Source organism: Ceratotherium simum, chromosome 26 (genome assembly GCF_057802395.1).
Source record: "Ceratotherium simum simum isolate JZ-2026a chromosome 26, ASM5780239v1, whole genome shotgun sequence".
Lineage (NCBI taxonomy): Eukaryota > Metazoa > Chordata > Mammalia > Perissodactyla > Rhinocerotidae > Ceratotherium > Ceratotherium simum.
Genome location: NC_141925.1, coordinates 41,353,364 through 41,370,384, shown reverse-complemented (window position 1 = coordinate 41,370,384; position 17,021 = coordinate 41,353,364). Strand labels below are relative to the sequence as shown.

Here is a 17,021-nt window from a genome sequence, read left to right as displayed (position 1 = left end):
CCCCAAAGGAGGGTGGTGGCAGCCACCTCTCTGCACACCCCAGACTCAAGCCACCGCCCCCACTCCCCACCTGAGAGCTACCTGAGCTCTCCCCTGGGTACTGGCCTCTGAACGACCCAGGGAGGGGCGGGGAGGTGAGGCCTTCATGTTCCATTTTACAGGGCAGGTCCGAGGCCAAGCTGAGACGGGGCCTGCCAAGGCAGGGCTATTGCAGGACGGGACTCCTAGCCTCGGCCCCTCCAACACCTCCTGCTGTCCCTCCCCGACCCCAAGGTCCACAGAGGCTCAGAGTCCTCACCCTCAGGGCCACAGAGCCGGCTGCCGAGGCTGTCGTGCCGGGACGCGTCAGGGCCAGAAGGACCGGGGGTTGGAATGGCTCGTGGCAGGAGGGCGTGGGCCAGGGCCAGGAGGGCGCAGGACAGCTGGCACTCTGCCAGCGCTCCCCCAGAGCTGTGACTGAACGCCCCAAGGCGCTGGGCTGGGGCCAGGGCAGGCTGTCGGCCGCTGCTCTGCCAAACCACGCAGAGGCTTCGGGGGCCTGGGAAATGTCCATCAGGTTGGCTGGCCTGGGACCCCCTTTCCTAAAATCTGGGGTGCCAGAAGCTCACTCCACACCCCCCCAGGGCTGCCCCAGCCCCGGCTTGGCCCACGTGGCAGCATCTGCTCCCTGAAGCCTCCCACCCCACCCCCAGGAAACCACTGACTCCCAGGAGCGCACAGCCCCCCACCTGTGCCCAGGACCCCTGCTGGCAGAAGGGGTCGAGGACAAGGGAGGCCACTCAGGGGCTTCTCATGTCCTGTGCCCGCACGGATGTCTCCACACACTTGTGGCTTCATCTGTAGGAGGGGACAGCGACGTGGCGTAGACGGTAACATGGACCCTCACAGCTCTCTGGCCCTGGACCACGTCCAAGGCCGGCTCCCACCACTGTGTCACCTGAGGCCCCGCTGCCCTATGAGGCTGGTACTTGAGTCCCTTCCACAGATGAGGAGGCGGGAGCTCAGTGAGTCACCAGCTGGCTCGTGCTGGCCCATGTGTGTCTGACTCCCAGTGACAGTCACCTGCGCCCATCCGACCGGGCAGGTGTCCTCCCAGCCTGGCTTTCAGGGCAGGAGGCAGGGCCAAAGTGCGGTGTAGGGTTGGCAAGGGCTGCGTGTATGTGTCTGTGTGTCTCTGTGGTGTCTGTGTGTGTGAGTGTGTGTGAGTGTGTGTGGGTGAGTATGTTGGAGTGTGTGTGTCTGTGTGTGTGACTGAGCGTGTGTGACTGAGTGTGTTTGAGTGTGTGTGTGAGTGTGTGTGTGCCTTCAGGGGGGACCCGCCTGTCAGGCCCCTGGGCTGGGGCCCGACCCCTGGGCCTGCTCTCAGGGCTCTCGCCGCGGCGTCTCAGCGCACCGGGGGCTCCGGCCTCCCTCTGGCCTCCGTGCCCGCGGGCTGCACTGGCCCCGCTCCTCGGCCAGTTGGCTGGCCCGGCCACTGCAGTTCTGTCCGGGGGAGCCCTGCCCGGGCCTCCCTGCTGACTCCGGCCGGGGATGGTGAACCCCACAGGTTCGCTGCCCCAAGCGGCTGCACGTGAATCGGAGGCGCAGTGGCCTTGGCCCCCGGCCTGTCCTGCCCCAGGCCCAGCCCTCTCCTGTCAGCAGCGCTGCTCTCAGACCCTCTAGGTGCGAAGGAGAATGGGCGTGTCCCCAGCCAGGGCACCGCCCGTGGCTCCCACGGCTTTATGTTGGCACCTGCCCAGAGCTTTCTCCGGCCACAGGAGTGAGCGTGGCGGGCACAGGGACAGGCCAGAGTGACAGGGACTACCAGCCAGGAGGAGCCTCGCCTGGTGGGGGACGGGAGAGACCGCGGCGTCCTCGGCCCTCGGCAGGCCCTCGGGAGTGTGCTTGGCACCGTCTCCCAGAGGGCCCGGGGTTGGAGCCGCAGGTGCCCACACGGGTAACCTGCCTGCTCGCACGCTGCGCATCGCACATCCGGCCCTCCCTGACTCTTCTCTCCTCCCTCTCTCCTCGCCCGGTGATGCCTGGGGCCACTCCCAAATAAATTCCTTGTCCTTTATCCAGTTCTTCTGCCTCTGGGGTGACCCATCCCTCCCCTGGTGTCGACAGGCCAAAAGCTGGCTGGTGCCCAAGGCTTCTTCTCCATCAGCTCCTCTGGGCCCAGCTGCATACCAGACAGAAGGAGGAGGTGCCAGAGTTGGGCACAGCAGCCCTGGGAGGACAGCGACTCCTTCCTCTTTCCACTGAGGGGTCGACTTCTAGGCGTCCAACCTCCCAGCCCCTGAGGCCTGCACCCAGACCAGCCTGCCGCCTGGGACCTACAGATTTCTTGCTCTCCCCACCCCACCCCCCACCCCAGGAGGCTGGCCCAGCCCAGAGAAGGCCACTCAGAGCCACCGAGGCCCCGGCAGCACCCAATGCCTGCGACCAGGCTGCTCAGGCCGCTGGGCCTCCTGGGGTTGGGGTTTCCCCAGCCACACCCTGCAGGTGCCTCATGCATCCTCCCCCAGCCAGCTCCCCTGGCCCAGGCTCCCCAGGCTGTCTGACCTTGGCCTCCAGCGTGGTCAGCCGCTCACTCATGTTGCTGAGCCGGGTACAGTTCATGCATTCTGAAAGAGAAGAGGATCCCAGGTGAGGCTAGAGGATAGACCCCGGGGAGAGAGCAGCCCAGCCACCAGGACAGCCTCTGGGTAGCGCAGGGAAATCTCTGATCAATGTGCCTGGAAAACTCCTACTCATCCTTCAGGGCCTTATCCTTAGCACCCCCTCCTCCACGCAGCCTGCCCGCCCTCCGAGTCTCCTTTCTGAGCACCCACAGCACATTGCACCATCGTTTATTCAGCACAGTGTCTGAGCCGGTGCTGGGCCAGCACCCGGCTGCCTTGTCAGTCTGTGAGTGTCATGAGGGCAGGGGTCTCTGGCTATTTTGTTTGCCTGTGAATCTCAGTACCTGGTTCAAAGAAGGGGCTCCAAAAATATCTGATAGTTGATGAATGGATGGTAAATGAGACGCACTCCCCGCCTATGAGAACTGTAGTCTGGGGAAGGAGCCGGGCAAACAGACACAGGCTGGTAAGGGCTATGCTGGGGCTGTAAGAACAGAATGTGCAGGACAGCATCATGGGGAACGCCCAAGCCAGCCCGCGGTGGGGGAGGGGATGGTCAGGGAGGACATCCTGGAGGCAGCGGCATCTAAGGTGAGGCCTAATGGAGGCACAGTGATTGGCCAGGTTCAGCAGAGGGGTGAACAAGTGCTGAGGCCTGGAGGGGAACAGAACAGGGGTCTGCCAGCAACCTGGCCAAATCAGAGCTCCCTTACGGGCCCCCCCGAGGCTGGAGCGGTGGGCTGGGCCCTAACACAGGAGGCCTGGCGGGAGGCGCTCAGCAGGATCCTGAGGCCAGTGGGCAGCTGTTGGAGGGGGTGGAAGTCAGGGTCGGATTTGCATTTTTTAAAGTTCACTATGGCAGCAAAGTGCCCAGTGGGCAGGAGTGGGAGGGACTGGCAGCCGGAAGGCCAGTTAGGAGAGCAGTGATGGTTAACCCCAGAGGCACGCAGCCCCGGGACTGTAATTATCCATTTCTGCCTGTCTGTCCCCGAGACCCGGAGATCTCTAATGAGGAAATAGATGGTTCAAAGCTGTTCTAAAGAGCTTTTATTGCTCTCGAAGTCAAGGGACGCCTAAATTCCTCTGTCAGTTCAAAGCCTGACCCTACAGGAACCCTATTCTGGTGAAACAGACACAAGACCCCAGAGAGGGCTGACCACCGCAGCAAGGCCCTCACGGTTCCCCACAGAGTCCCCCACACCATCGGTCTCCCCTGTCCTTGGAGACGTCCCCCAACTTCGTCCCTGAACATGAACCACCTCGCTAATATCCCTGTTCTAAAATGGTGACTGCTCGGTGAGAGATGTGGGCCCGCGGGGGTCTGGGGACCACAGGAACAGGTGGTTCAGGCTGTGTCCTCCGCAGGGCCGCCCAGCCTCGGGGCGAGGGAGGCCAACACCGCCACTTTCTGCCCACCAGCCCCACGTGGGTTTACGAGACTCACCAGGGGGGCCCCGCTCCCCTCGTCTCCCTCCCCTGCTCCTCTGGGCTGGGCCCAGTCAGCGGTTTATAAGCATTTTTTTAGGACCAGAACTCTTTCTCCCCCGCAATAAAACCTTCTCAGTAACCCCGATACATAAAACAGATTAAAGGCTGAGGTATAAACACTGCAACTTTAAAACAACCAGAAGAATGTACACAGTTGTCTGACTCTTCGATGGGGCAGGACTCGCAGAGGACCAGCCAGAGTGGGGTGGTTTCTGGTTAAACTAGAAGGGGACTGAACACACGTCTCCCTCCGGTTCCTCCCAGGAGAGGGATGGTGAAGGAAGAAAAAGGTACAAACCACAAAGCACAGCGAAGGGCAGGGAGACGCCACAGGGGACCAGCGCTGCCAGTACAGGAAACGCACCCCAGCCAGTCCCAGCCTAGAAGATGGAGGGGAGCAGAGCCTCCAGGCTCCCCTGAGGCTGGAACAGCCCAGGCGGGAAGGGTGAAGGGTCCTCTCTGGGCACAGGGACCCGCCCGAGGGGAAAGGCCCACCGGCACAAGAGCCCCCAGTCAACAAGGCCAAACCACATGGAAAGAGCCCCAGGGGAGTCTTACGCCTCCCTCTTAAATACAGACAGCCCAGGAATCCCGGGCCTTTGCAAGAAGCCTTTGATGGGAAAAAAACAAACAGGGTTACATTTGCCCACCCACCCACCCTCCCCTCCACCCATCTACAGCTCCACCCCCACTCAACCGCCCCCCACCCATCTCCTCCTCCACCTGGAGGCATGGTGGTTGCTCTGTGCCCCTGAGTGACCCTGTGCTAATACTGATGGGGTGGGTGGCAGGGCAGTACAAATGGGGCGCCTGCCCTCGGAGCAAAGGCCCGTGGGCTGTCCTGAGCAGCCGTGTCTTATGGGGCACAGGCGCTGACTCTGGAGGAGGACCCACCTGGAGGACTTTGAGAAAGCGACTCCCAGCTCCCCTGTCCACGCACTGCACTGGGGAGGGCATGGTGCCTCCCTGCGGGGCGGCAGGAAGAGCAGGAACAGGATGGACAGGATGGACATGGGTGAGTTGTAAATTAGATCCCCAACCCCGCCCAGAGAACATTCTAGAGGCATTTAGGGGCCATGGCCAGAGCACTTCCAGGGTCTGAGGCCACAAACAGGACTCCCTGCAGGGGGGGGTCAGCGGAGGGAGGGGTGAGCCCCCGGATCTCACAGGAACCTATTTCTGGAAAGTGTGCTAGGCCTGGGCCCAGTTTGCTCTGGCACTGGGCACCCTGCTTGGCAGTTGACAAGCAGCTTGGCTGTCGGCAGGCACAGGGGGTCCAGCTCCCCAGCTGTGCAGAGGCCCAGCCAGCGAGCAGGGGCAAGGCCGCCAGCTCGGCCTCCCAGTGCCACCTGCCCGGGCCGGCGCTGGGACCAGGTGGGTTTCATGGTTCTCCTGGCATCCTGTCATCAATTAAAGCCTGTTTGTCTAACTTGCTCTAATTATCCATTGGAACGGTGGAAACATGGCAACGGCGCTGATGGGGCTGATCCTGGCTCTGTGACGGGACGAGGCCCTGGCCGCCTGGCTCTGGGCCTCAGTTTCCCCTCGCTAAGATGAGGGCTCTAACTTTCTGGGGTTCTGAGGATTCCCACGTTCCCAGCACACACAGGCCCACGAGCCTCAGGGCCACAGCACATTTCTTGGTGGCCAGGACACAGATGCAGAAACCTGTGTTGGGAAATCTTTGCCAATTCGGTATGTGTGTATCAGAAGTGTGGACGTGACAGGCAAACCAGTGTGTATGTGTGTGTGTGTGTGTAACAGAAAAAGAGAAACTAACTGCTTGGTGCAGTCAGTGAAAAGAACTCTAGAGGCAAGGCCCTCTTTCTCTCCGCACCTCAGTTTTCCCATCTGTAAAAGGGGTTTATGCTGGATCAGCTCCAAGGGCCTCAGGCTCCCGGACTCTGCTCCTGCCACCTGCGCCCTCGCCCTCGGGCTCTCACTGCTGGGCTCTGTCTGCTGCAGGACAGTAGCTGCCAGTCCATCTGCCACTTGCCTTTGGCCAGCACTACTACTGGCGATGGCTCCGCACCCAGAACTCAGGACCCGCCTCCTGAATGAGGCTGGATTCCTGAGGCCTGGGCCCTGAGAGGGGCTTTGCCGATAGGGCAGGAGTTGGCTATTGCAGAGAAACCTAAAGAGGCAGAGTAAGTCCACTGTGAGGCTCGGGCCGTGAGACCCCGACCGGGGAGCCAGGGCACACAGCTGCTCCTGTGCCCAGGGGCCCAGCTCCCTCTGTGAGAGAGCTCAGAGATGGGTCTGCAGGCAGAGGCATGCGCAGGGTGGTGTCACCAGCAGGCCAACCCAACAGGGCCCAGCTGGAGGAGAGCCCTAAATTCCCCTGGAGACCTTTGACCCTAGCCAAGACCCCTAGGTCCTGTTAGGAGAAGAAAGCTCCATGAAGGTCACTGGGATCAGATGCCGTGGGGATGGGGCAGGGCAGGCCAGCTGGACTGGCCATGAGTGCTCACAGGGGACCACAGGAACAAGGAGGTCCTGAGTGGCCTCAGTTTCCCCAATATGACAAGAGCTGGGCTTGGCCCAGCACAAATACATTTGTCTTACTACACACGGGGTCAGCCTTGGCCCACATGTTCTTTTAGTGACCCCCTCGCCCACTGGGACCTGGGAGGTCACTTAGGACCTTCCTCCACTGGGGAGACCTTGCTCATCTCACCCTCCGTGAGAAACGCTGAACAGCTCCCTGCGCTCAGGAAAAGCTCCTTGTCTTGGACTGGCTGACCGTCCCTGCCTGCCAGGTCTCCTGCCTTCTCTCTCACTACCCCCCCTCCACCCAGGCCACACTCCCAGCCAGGCCACACCCCCTCCAGTCAGGCCACACCCCCTCCAGTCAGGACACACCCCCTCCAGCTAGGACACCACCCCTCAGCCAGAACACCTCCTCAGACAGGACACACCACCAGCCAAGCCACATCCCCTCCAGCCAGGACACACCTCCTCCAGCCAGGACACACCCCCTCCAGCTAGGACACACCCCTTGCCAGGACATACTTCCTCTAGCCAGGACACACCTCTCCAGTCAGGACACACCTCCTCTAGTCAGCATATACCTCCTACAGCCAGGACACACCCACAACCAGGACACAACCCCAGCCAGGCCACATCCCCTCCAGCCAGGACACACCTCCTCTAGCCAGGACATACCTCCTCCAGCCAGGACACACCCCTCCAGCCAGGACACACCCCTCCAGCCAGGACACACCTCCTCCAGCCAGGACACACCCCTCCAGCCAGGACACACCCCCTCCAACCAGAACACACCCCCTCCAACCAGGACACACATCTCCAGCCAGGACACACCCCTCCAGCCAGGACACACCCCCTCCAACCAGAACACACCCCCTCCAACCAGGACACACCCCCTCCAACCAGGACACACATCTCCAGCCAGGACACACCCCCAGCCAGGACACACCTCTCCTGCCAGGACACACCTCCTCCAGCCAGGATAGACTACCTGAGCTTTCCCCAATGCGCAGAGGCTCCCTCCAGCCTCCAGGATAGAGGTGTTCTTCTGAGGGAAGAGGATTTTCTGGCTAAGATTCTGTACCCAGCTCAAGTATCCCTAAGGTCTGAGGGTATAATGAAGGCATTTGTAGACACACGTGGCCTCAAAACACTTACACTCCACATGCCCCTTCTCAGGAAGATGTTAAAGGATGTACCCCACCAAAACAAAGGAGTAAACTAGAGAAAGGAGGATGCAAAACAGGGACACACAGAGGCAAGAAGTTCAACATGGGAGAGAGATACAGAGACATCCTGAGAAGGGAACTAAAGGAATATCATGTGATGATAGCAGGCCTAGAGCACAACCTGAGCACATTAGACCGGGAGACAGAGGGTTCCAGAAAGGAGAGAGCCCCTGATGTGTGTAAATGTAAGGAAGGGAGAAGTAAACCTCTTTTGGGGAGTCCGAGGTGGACTGGTGATACACCGAGTAGTGCACATCCACTACGTGGCATAGACAACTGAGCAAATAAAAACATGAACTATTAACTTCCACGAAAATGACAGGTCTACAGCGAGGAGCAGACCCCGGTCTACTACCCGAATCAGCTGTGAATATTATTGCTTTATTAGAATACTCGTCCATTGTCTATTGACCTAACCCAAACTGTGGTACAATTATTTGGGAGGAGGAGAGGAGGAGAAGATGTGGAGCGTGGGTCAGTGGGGAAAAAGGCACCAGAACTTTCCACAGGGGGAAGTCTACAGAAAATCTCTAAGATTAAAAGCCAAGAGAAATAGCAATGTAGAAACATTAGTTAGCGCCGCAAAAAGCTTGACTACAGAGAATGAAAGTTGGGGGTGAAGAGGGGTACAGGGGACCACTCTTTCTCATTGTAACCCTTGAAGGACTGCCTTTTTAAAAACAATATACATAATATAATTAAAATTTTTAACTGGGTAAAAACATGGAACATGCTCCTTGTGTTATGTGAAAAATATACAAAATTGCATCTGTATTCTGTTTATAATTATATAAAATATGGGTAGTCAAGGAAGGGAACGTGGAAAAACAAAAATAGCTGCAGCGGTAGGATACGGTGAGTTTGCCTTTGCTTTTGTAAGATTTCTGGGTGATGTCCTATTGGTTTGGATCAGTTTCCTGATCTAAACACGGGGCCAACCATCCCTACCTCGTTAGGGTTGCTGTGCGGGGTAGGAGATCTGAGGGGGGGGTGGTCTGCCCTGCCCTGGGCCCTTTGCCCCAGGCCCTGAGAGGCAGAGCCAGCTTCCAACAGCGGCTCCCAGGGAGGGACCAGTGCCTGGGCCCCCGGCTTTCCCACCATCTCCAGCTCTGAGCTCCTGGCGACCTCTCCCCTCGGGGCCACCACTACGCTGAGGGCAGCTCCCTGCTCAGGTGGGGCTGGTGGCCTCTGGTTCCCCTCTGCATGAACCCGGCTATAGTCCCCCATGTCAGCAGGTACACAGCAGGCTCTTAATAAACATCCGTGGAGTAAATGAAGCAGCCACCCCTTGAGGGTCATTTGTTCACAGCTCTTAGTCTTCTGAACGGAGCAGAGCAGACCTTGAACATCTTTTACACGTAGGGACGCTGAGAGGGAAAGGGAGTCAACCAAGACCACGGCCTCACGGCAGACGAGTCGCACTTGGCCCCCAGGTCTCCTCCCTCAGTCCAGGGCCCAACTGTCCACCACAGGCCGTGGGGCCCCTCGTCGGTTTCCGGGGGGTTCCCACATGGGGAAGAGATATATGCATATGTCCTGAAGGTGAAGAAGAATCTAGAGATTGGCCTCCACTTCCCAGCCAACACCTTTGCAAAGTTGTTGAATGTCGGAGCCTCAGTTTCCTCACCTGTAAAATGGACATGATAATCTCTCCCTGATTCAGCCCTGAGAATCATGATGGCCTCTCAGAAGAGACCAACAGGAACATGCGCTACAAAGTGCATGAGGGGCTGGCTCTGAAGCTCACATGTCTGATCTAGGTGAGGAGGAACAAGTTCCCCACACCTGTGGCCCCTTAGGGTGAGCGGCCTTGAGACTCACTGGGGCTGAAGAGCTGTTGGAGGCCTGACACATTTCCTGTGTCAACTCGGCTAGACTTTGATGCCATTGTTCAGTCAAACATTGGTCTAGATGTGCTGTGAAGCTATTTTGTAGATGTGGTTAACATCTACAATTAGTTACTTTAGGTAAAGGAGGTTACCCTGGATAATGTGGGTGGGCCTCATCCAACCAGTTGAAGGCCTTAAGAGCAAAAACAGAGGTTTCCCAGAGAAGGAATTCTTCCTCAAGACAGTGCCATAGAAATCCTGCCAGAGTTTCCAGCCTGCTGGCCCGCTGTAAGGATTTCGGACTTGCCAGCCCCACAATTGCATAAGCAAATTCTTTAAAGGGATACATATATAGATATAGATATACATTTACACACACCCTATTGGTTCTGCTTCTCTGGGGAACCCTGAGTGATGCAAGGCCCATGGCACAATCAGGTCCGAAACAGACTCATCAACCAGGGGAGGGTCTCCCGGACTCTTAGGAGTGTCTCGTGACTAGCTCCAGCCACCTTAAAGATAGTGCTGCCAGATTTAGCAAATGAAAACGCACTGTTTCATCGCAGCCCTGCTCAGTACCTTGTTCCTTCTCCAGACACACCAAGGCCTTCTCTGTGACGGCGGCCTAGGGACAAACATCCTCACCCATGATCCTCTGGACTCATAAGCAACCATGCTGAGGGGCACTGCCCGCTCGTGTGCCTCTCTTCTGCAGGGTAGGGCCCACTCCAGCTAGGGGAGACCCGGAGGGCTTCTCAAGGAGGGGGCACCTGAGCCTGACGGTTGCTGGTGAAACATCTGCTGAGCACCTGCCCTGGGTCTGGCCTGGGCCCAGCCCTTCACACCCGTTCTTCCTGTGTAAGCCTCTCAGCCACCCTGAGCCGGGCACTGGATGGCTGTCCCCATTTTGCAGATGAGAAAGGTGAGGCACAGCAAGGTTAGGCAAATTTGCTGAAAGTCTCCCAGCCAGAAACTGACCCGGAAGCACATGTTCCGGGCTCTTAATCACTGAACCGTTTAAGGCAGGAGCTCCCCACGCGCTTGCTCCCCTCAGGCCCTGCGCGAGGCACTCTGTGTGTACTGACTCTTGAAATCCTTGCATCAGCCCATGAGGGCCCCTCATGGGGCCCTGTTGTCTCTCTCGCCTGCAGAGGAGGAGGGTGACACATAGTGAGTGAGGGGGCGAGCTGGGACGGGTACCGGGGGGTCTGCTCCCGACCCCCACTCCTCACCTGTACGAGATTCTGCCTGATCTCGCACTGGCAGCCAGCCTAGACAGACCTCACCCTGCTCCCTGACCTAAGCTTAGGGACCAGGTAGGAATCCAAGTTGCCTTGAGGGTTGAAGACGTGGGGAAGCAAGCCAGCTGCAGGCTAGAGTTCCGGAGTCTGCAGGGGTCCCCGGGCCCCAGGGACAACCGGGCACAGTAATTCTCGATTTCTCCAGGCCCGGGGGCTCCAGTCCAGCCTGCAGCTCGAAGGTGCCCTCTGAGCCCAGCCCCATGGGTAGCAGAGGCCCCGGTAGGACCTGTGCCTGGGAAGCCCCCTTTCCAGTCAACGTCTAGAGAGCCGCTTGTCTAAGTTGGATTTCTCTATGCCACACACCCTAAAAGGAAGTGTGGAGGGGCAAGGTCAGGCCGCAGGTGGCGGCGCTTGCCCCGTGCTTCCCCTATGCTCCCCAGTGCACGCCAGAGCAATGAAGCCCGTGGGGCCGGGGAGCCTGCTGGTCGGATAGAGCTGTGGCTGCGTGCAGGCCCAGCCGTGGGGTTCATGGACAGGACAGAATAATTAAATTCCATCCTTTTCTATATCAAGGATCACAGAGACGGCAAGATTTTTCAGGAACTTCTGCCAAGACGTTTACTGAAGAGTAACTTGAGTTCCTTCTTGGAGAGGGGCAGCCTCACATGGGTGTCTTCACTGGAAACACAAATCCACGAAGGACCAGCTGCCCCGAAGCTTCTCAGAACACCATGGTGGCTGGCGACCTTCACCCCTGCAGCTGGCACCCACATCAGCAGCCCCTGGCCTGCGGAACTTTCTGGCGACGTTCAGAAACACCCCACGGGGGAAAGGGACAACAGTGGTGAGTGAAATCGATTCACTAGTGTGTATCAGGCACCTACTGGGTGAGAGGCAGAAATACCCTGGCGTAGTGCCCTCCCTTTGCGAGTGAGGAAGATGAGATTCAGAGAGGTTTGGCAATGTACTCAAGGTCACACAGCTTGTCGATTAAAAGCCAGAATCAGAACCCAGGTCTTCCCTTCCCATAAGGCCATGGTGGGCTGGGCTAGGTGCCCTGGCTGAGGTAGCAACTCTCAACGCAATCTGAAGACAGCGCCTGAACCATGGCTGAGCACGGGCAAAGTCTGTGACTTCTGCACCCCACCATGGCCCTAAGCTCTGCTGACCTGGCTGGCCGAGTCTGTCTTCCTCCCACTCTGCCTCCACATCCAGCACAGAGGTCAAGGTCGATGGGTCTTGCACCATGGCTGGACCAGAGCCCAAAGCATCTTTCCCCCAACAAAATCTAAAGAGGAATTATTAGAATTATTAAGTTAATTTAGCAAGGTTGCTGGAATACAAAGACAGTTTACAAAAATCAACCGTATTCCTATATACTGTTGATAAACAAATAGAAAATGAAACTTTAAAATACCAGTCACAAAAGCATCGTAAAGCCTCATTATCTAGAAATAAATCTACTGAAAACTATAAAACATCATTGAGAGAAATTAAAGAAGATCTAAATAAATGGAAAGATACACTACGTTCATGGATTGGAAGACCCAATATTGTAAAGATGTTAACCCTCCTCAGTTGTTCTAGAGTCAGTGCAATCCCATTCAAAATCTCAGAGGGGGGTGTGTATGTGTGTAAATTGGCAGGTTGATTCTAAAATGTATATGAAAATACAAAGATCCAAGAATAGCTAAGGCAGTCTGAAAGAAATAGAACAAAAGTGGAAGACGTATACTGTCAGACTTGAGACCTATTATAAAACTAAAGTAATTAAGACTCTATATTATTGGTGCAAAGACAGACAAATGGACCCACATTTACACAGTCACCCAGTTTACAAATAAGGCACAAATGCAGTACAGCAAAGGATAGACTCTTCAATGAATGGTGCCGGGTCAATTGAATATCCAAATGGAAAAGAACAATGAAAGAATTGGGCCCCTAACCCACACCACATGTGAAAGTCAATTCCAGATGGCTTGTAGATCTAAATGTGAAAGGTAAAACAACACAGCTTTCAGAAGAAAACGTAGTGACTACCTTCATGACCTCAGAATAGATAAAGGTTTTTTAAACAGGACATGAAAAGTAGTAATATTAAAGAGAACTGTGATACAGTGGACCGCATTAAAATTGAGAATTTCTTTTCGTCAATTAGACACCATTAAGAGAATGAAGAGGGCTACCACCGAGCAGAGGAGGAAGCTTGGAATTCCTATATCCACAAGGTGTCCAAATGGCCAATGCAGAGGGGCTCAACCCGTCAGCCCTATCAGGAAATGCCAATTAACCCACAGTCCATCCTCCCACAGACCCACCAGAATGGCTACAGTGAAAACGATGAACAGTGCCGGTATTAGAGAGGAGGCACTGGAGCTCAGATACATGCCCACTGAGCGTCCGTGGTATCATCACTTGGAAAAACCGTTTGGCAGTTTCTAATTAAGCTGAATAGAAGCCCACTCTATAATCCAGCAATTCCATCCCTAGATATAAATCCAGCGAAAATGAATAAATATGTTCACCAAGAATGTTCCCAGCAGCGTTGCTCATGATAACCAAAGGTTATAAATAACCCACATTCCCATTGATGGCTGCCTGGATAAGCTGAGCATTCACAACATGGAATTCCTCACAGTAATAAGCTTGCAAAGACCGCACGCAGTCAGGGGGACTAAACTCACGAAGATGACGCCGGGTGAAGGATGGCAGACCCAGAGAGCACACACTGTGTGGTTCCGCTTGTCAAAAGCCCCAGCACAGACGAGGCCCCTCTACGGTGCTGGCCTTCAGGTTAGTGGTCACCTTGGGGAAGGCGGTTATTGGAAGAAGCAGGAGGAGGGCTTCTAAGATGATGAAAATGTTCCCTTTCTCCATGTGGGTGCTGGGACACGGGTGCGGTCAGTTTGAAAAACATGTCGAGCTGTCCGCTGCTCATCTGAAAGCGCCAGTCTGACATGTCACCCCCCAGTGCTCCCCATTGCCCTGAGGACAAACCCCACCAGTGCTGTGCTCTGAGCACCTCTCACTCTTCCAGGCCTTTGGCCTTAGCCTGTCTTGTTATCTCATCTAGAAATGGCTCCCAGCCCACGTCATTGATCAGCTAACGCCTACTTAAGCACCATCTCCTCCAGGAAGCCTTCCTTGACCGCTCCAGACGGACTTAGGCACCCACCTTCCCATCAATGCCACGTGCCCTGTACACAGCTTGCTTATGGCACTTGGGACCCTGGGTGGGGATGACCTTTTGTGTGCCCCTCCTCCTTGTGGGCTGTGAACCCCTCGAGGGCAGGGGCCATGTCTCATCCATTCTTGTATTATAAAAAAATGGGGGGAGGCATAGTCCCCCATCAGATGGGGCTGAAAAGATGCTCTGTGTCCTCCTGGGAGGTGGCAGAGCTGCCCTTGGGGGGCGAGCAGAATTGGAAGGGGCCCCCCAGCTCACTGTCCAGGCGGCCTGCCCTGGGGAGGACCTCAGGGGACCGGGAGAGGGTGGCGTCTGCCCCAGGTGCACCCTGGCGGCTCCGCGCCTGCGCTTCCTCACGTGCACAGGAAGGGCCGCAGCCCGAGCAGCTGTTTTCCATTTCCACCCAGGCCAGCAAGAGCGGAAGGGGCTTAAGGTAGAGATAAGGCAGCCGTTTTGATGCTGCAGTTCATTACACTCTGGCTCGTGTCGCCATGGGGGGGAGGAAGGGAGGAAACGTTCTCTTCCGATTTCACAAGAGCGGAGGGTCTGGCCATGTGCGTGATGCAGGGCACAGTAACGATCCAAAGCGGGGACGGCAGCTCACGTGCGTGGAGCACTACACACGTGCCGGACGCCATTCTAAGGGCTAGACCTGTGATGATGCCCCACTTTTCGTGTAAATTCATCTAATTCCTACACTAACCTGTTGAGGTAGGGACCATTATTATCTCCATTTTACAAATGAGGAAACCGAGGCACAGTGAGGTTAGGTAGCTTGCCCAGAGTCACACAGCTAGTAAGTGGCAGAGCCTGGATTCAAACCCAGGCAGTCAGAGGGCGGCACCTGGCTCTTGGCCAGCACCCCAGCGGGCCTCAGGAACTGGCCTGCAGGCAACGCCTCCCGTCCCAGGGGGCTCCTGGGGGCCCTGGCCTCTATGGCTTCCTGCTGGCTCCAGCCCCCACCCTGCTATCCTCTGGAATTCCTAGCCCTGCACAGAGGGCTCCGGGCTGGGGCTCCTTGGCCTCTCCCCAGATGCCATCCTGGCCCCTTGCCCCAGCTAAGGACACCGCAGCACTTCCTTTCTAAAACATTAGGGTCCTCGACCTCTGTGGGGAAACAGCAGGAATTAAGTAAATGCGTTTCTTTAGGAATGAGACCCCATCCAAAGTGAGTTGTGTCGCTTTGCGATATGGGGTTGACAGAGTCCCTTTGCCCTTCTCCCCAAGAGGGCAGCTGGGTCCGACTAAGAAGAAACCCCAGCCAGCCGTGGCATGGGGTGGGGGCTGCAGGGCCAGAGAGCCTGGCACCTGGGGAGGGGCCTCAGGGTGGTATCAGTGGCTCCGGGAGGGTCAGGGCACTGCTGAGGGGGCAAAGAGGGAGACGAATCCACGTGTCCACACGCCATGGTGCAGACACGTGAGAACATGTGTGTGCACACGTGTGTGTGTGTGTGTGTGTCCCCAAATGCAGGGAGTCTACAGAGAGTGTCTCTGGGCATGGACATTGTAGGCACCTGTGTGTGTCTCTCTGGTCCTGTCTCTGACACGTGGGTGAAGCCCAGGGGCAGCCTCCCCTTACATGGCCATGGTTTACAAAGCCCTTCACACCTGTGACCTCACTCGGTACCTGTGCGGCCAATGAGGCCCCACAATTCATGCTCCCAATTTATAGCTGTGTCAAGGGCAGATCAGAGAGGGGAGAGGACTTTCCCAGGTCACACAGTGCCGCGACAAAACCCCAGCGTCCTCTGGGGAAGGCCAGGGGCCCTCCCACCCCACCAGCACCCCACACCCACGGCCTCTCCTGCAAAAGGACCCCAAATGAGCCACAAGAGGCTACAGGAGGAGGGGCGCCGAGGCCAGGAGACCTGTCCCCTGCTCTGTGAGCACGGGCCCTCTGATGGATTGGGAGTGGGGTCGGGCATCAGGAGCTGCATTGTGTGTCCTCAGGCAGGGCGCCGCCCTCTCTGGGCCTCAGCTTCCCATGGGTCAGACACAGGGACAGACTGGAGGCTCTTTCATGCCCTGTCAGCCCATCGTTCGTGAGTCAGCAACCATAACTGGAGCCGGCAGGTGCACCAGCTGGGCATCCACCTTCGCCTTCTTCCTCCTGTGGGCACAGGAGCCGGGCTTTGCTTCCCGCGAGCGGAAGGATCACCTCGTGGTGGCTCATTCTCAGGCTTCTGTGGCAAAATGTGAGCCCCTGGGAAGCAGCCAGGGCCTTCCGTGAGCTGAAGAGGCCACCTGATCACTGGCGAGGTGCAGGCAGCCCGCAGCCCTGGTGAGGAGCGGAGGCCCTGGTTCCATCTTGGCTCCTTCACCCCCTCTCAGTGGGCCCTCAGCTTTCCGCCACCATAAAATGGGGCAACAGTCCTGCCTGTGTGGCCAGGAGGCCGGGTCCAGACCTGTGCCAGTGCTGTGGCTTCGGTGCCCGCTGTTTGCCCAGGGAGGATGTGCAGGGAGGGGACGAGCTCTCTCTGTGTCCGTGTTGGGCGTGGCAGCTGCCCAGGAGCATCTGGGGGCTGAAGGTGGGGGTCTGAGGGTCTCAGGCCACGCTCCTGGGGGAAGCCCACCAAAAAAGCCTGTCTGGGGCACACAGGGCAGGACAGCCTGGGGCGGGGGTGGTGGCACAGAGCCCTCGGGACCCTCCAGCGCTCCAGGTGGCAAAGAGCCGGCCCTCTGGCCAGCACAGCCTTTTGTATTTGGACTGTTTTGGAGAGAAACTCGTCTAAGAAGTACCTGACCGCCATGCTGTCACACAGAGGTTAACTGGCACAGCTTGAGGTAAGTTGATCACCTTGGACAGGTGAGTTATGGCAGGTTACGGCAGGTTTGTTTGACTCAGTTAACGTATTTTCATCGGCACTGTTCCAAATGGGCTGTGGAGTGGCTTCCCTGCAGACTGGCACGGCTGGGGGCAGTCCCCAGAAATCAGCGGCCTGAGTATGGAGGGGCCA

General features: G+C 57.1%; 1 protein-coding gene across 4 annotated transcripts in view; it reads right to left on the bottom strand.

Annotated features, from left to right (window-relative positions):
• The window catches only part of COL26A1 (collagen type XXVI alpha 1 chain), a 181,202-nt gene that overhangs the window by 19,575 nt on the left and 144,606 nt on the right, over nucleotides 1–17,021 (bottom strand). For all 4 annotated transcript variants that reach the window (XM_087417691.1, XM_087417690.1, XM_087417689.1 and 1 more), the window contains exon 4: nucleotides 2,545–2,606. In XM_087417691.1, the coding sequence (XP_087273817.1) occupies nucleotides 2,545–2,606 (62 nt within the window). The remainder of the gene's footprint in view (nucleotides 1–2,544; nucleotides 2,607–17,021) is intronic.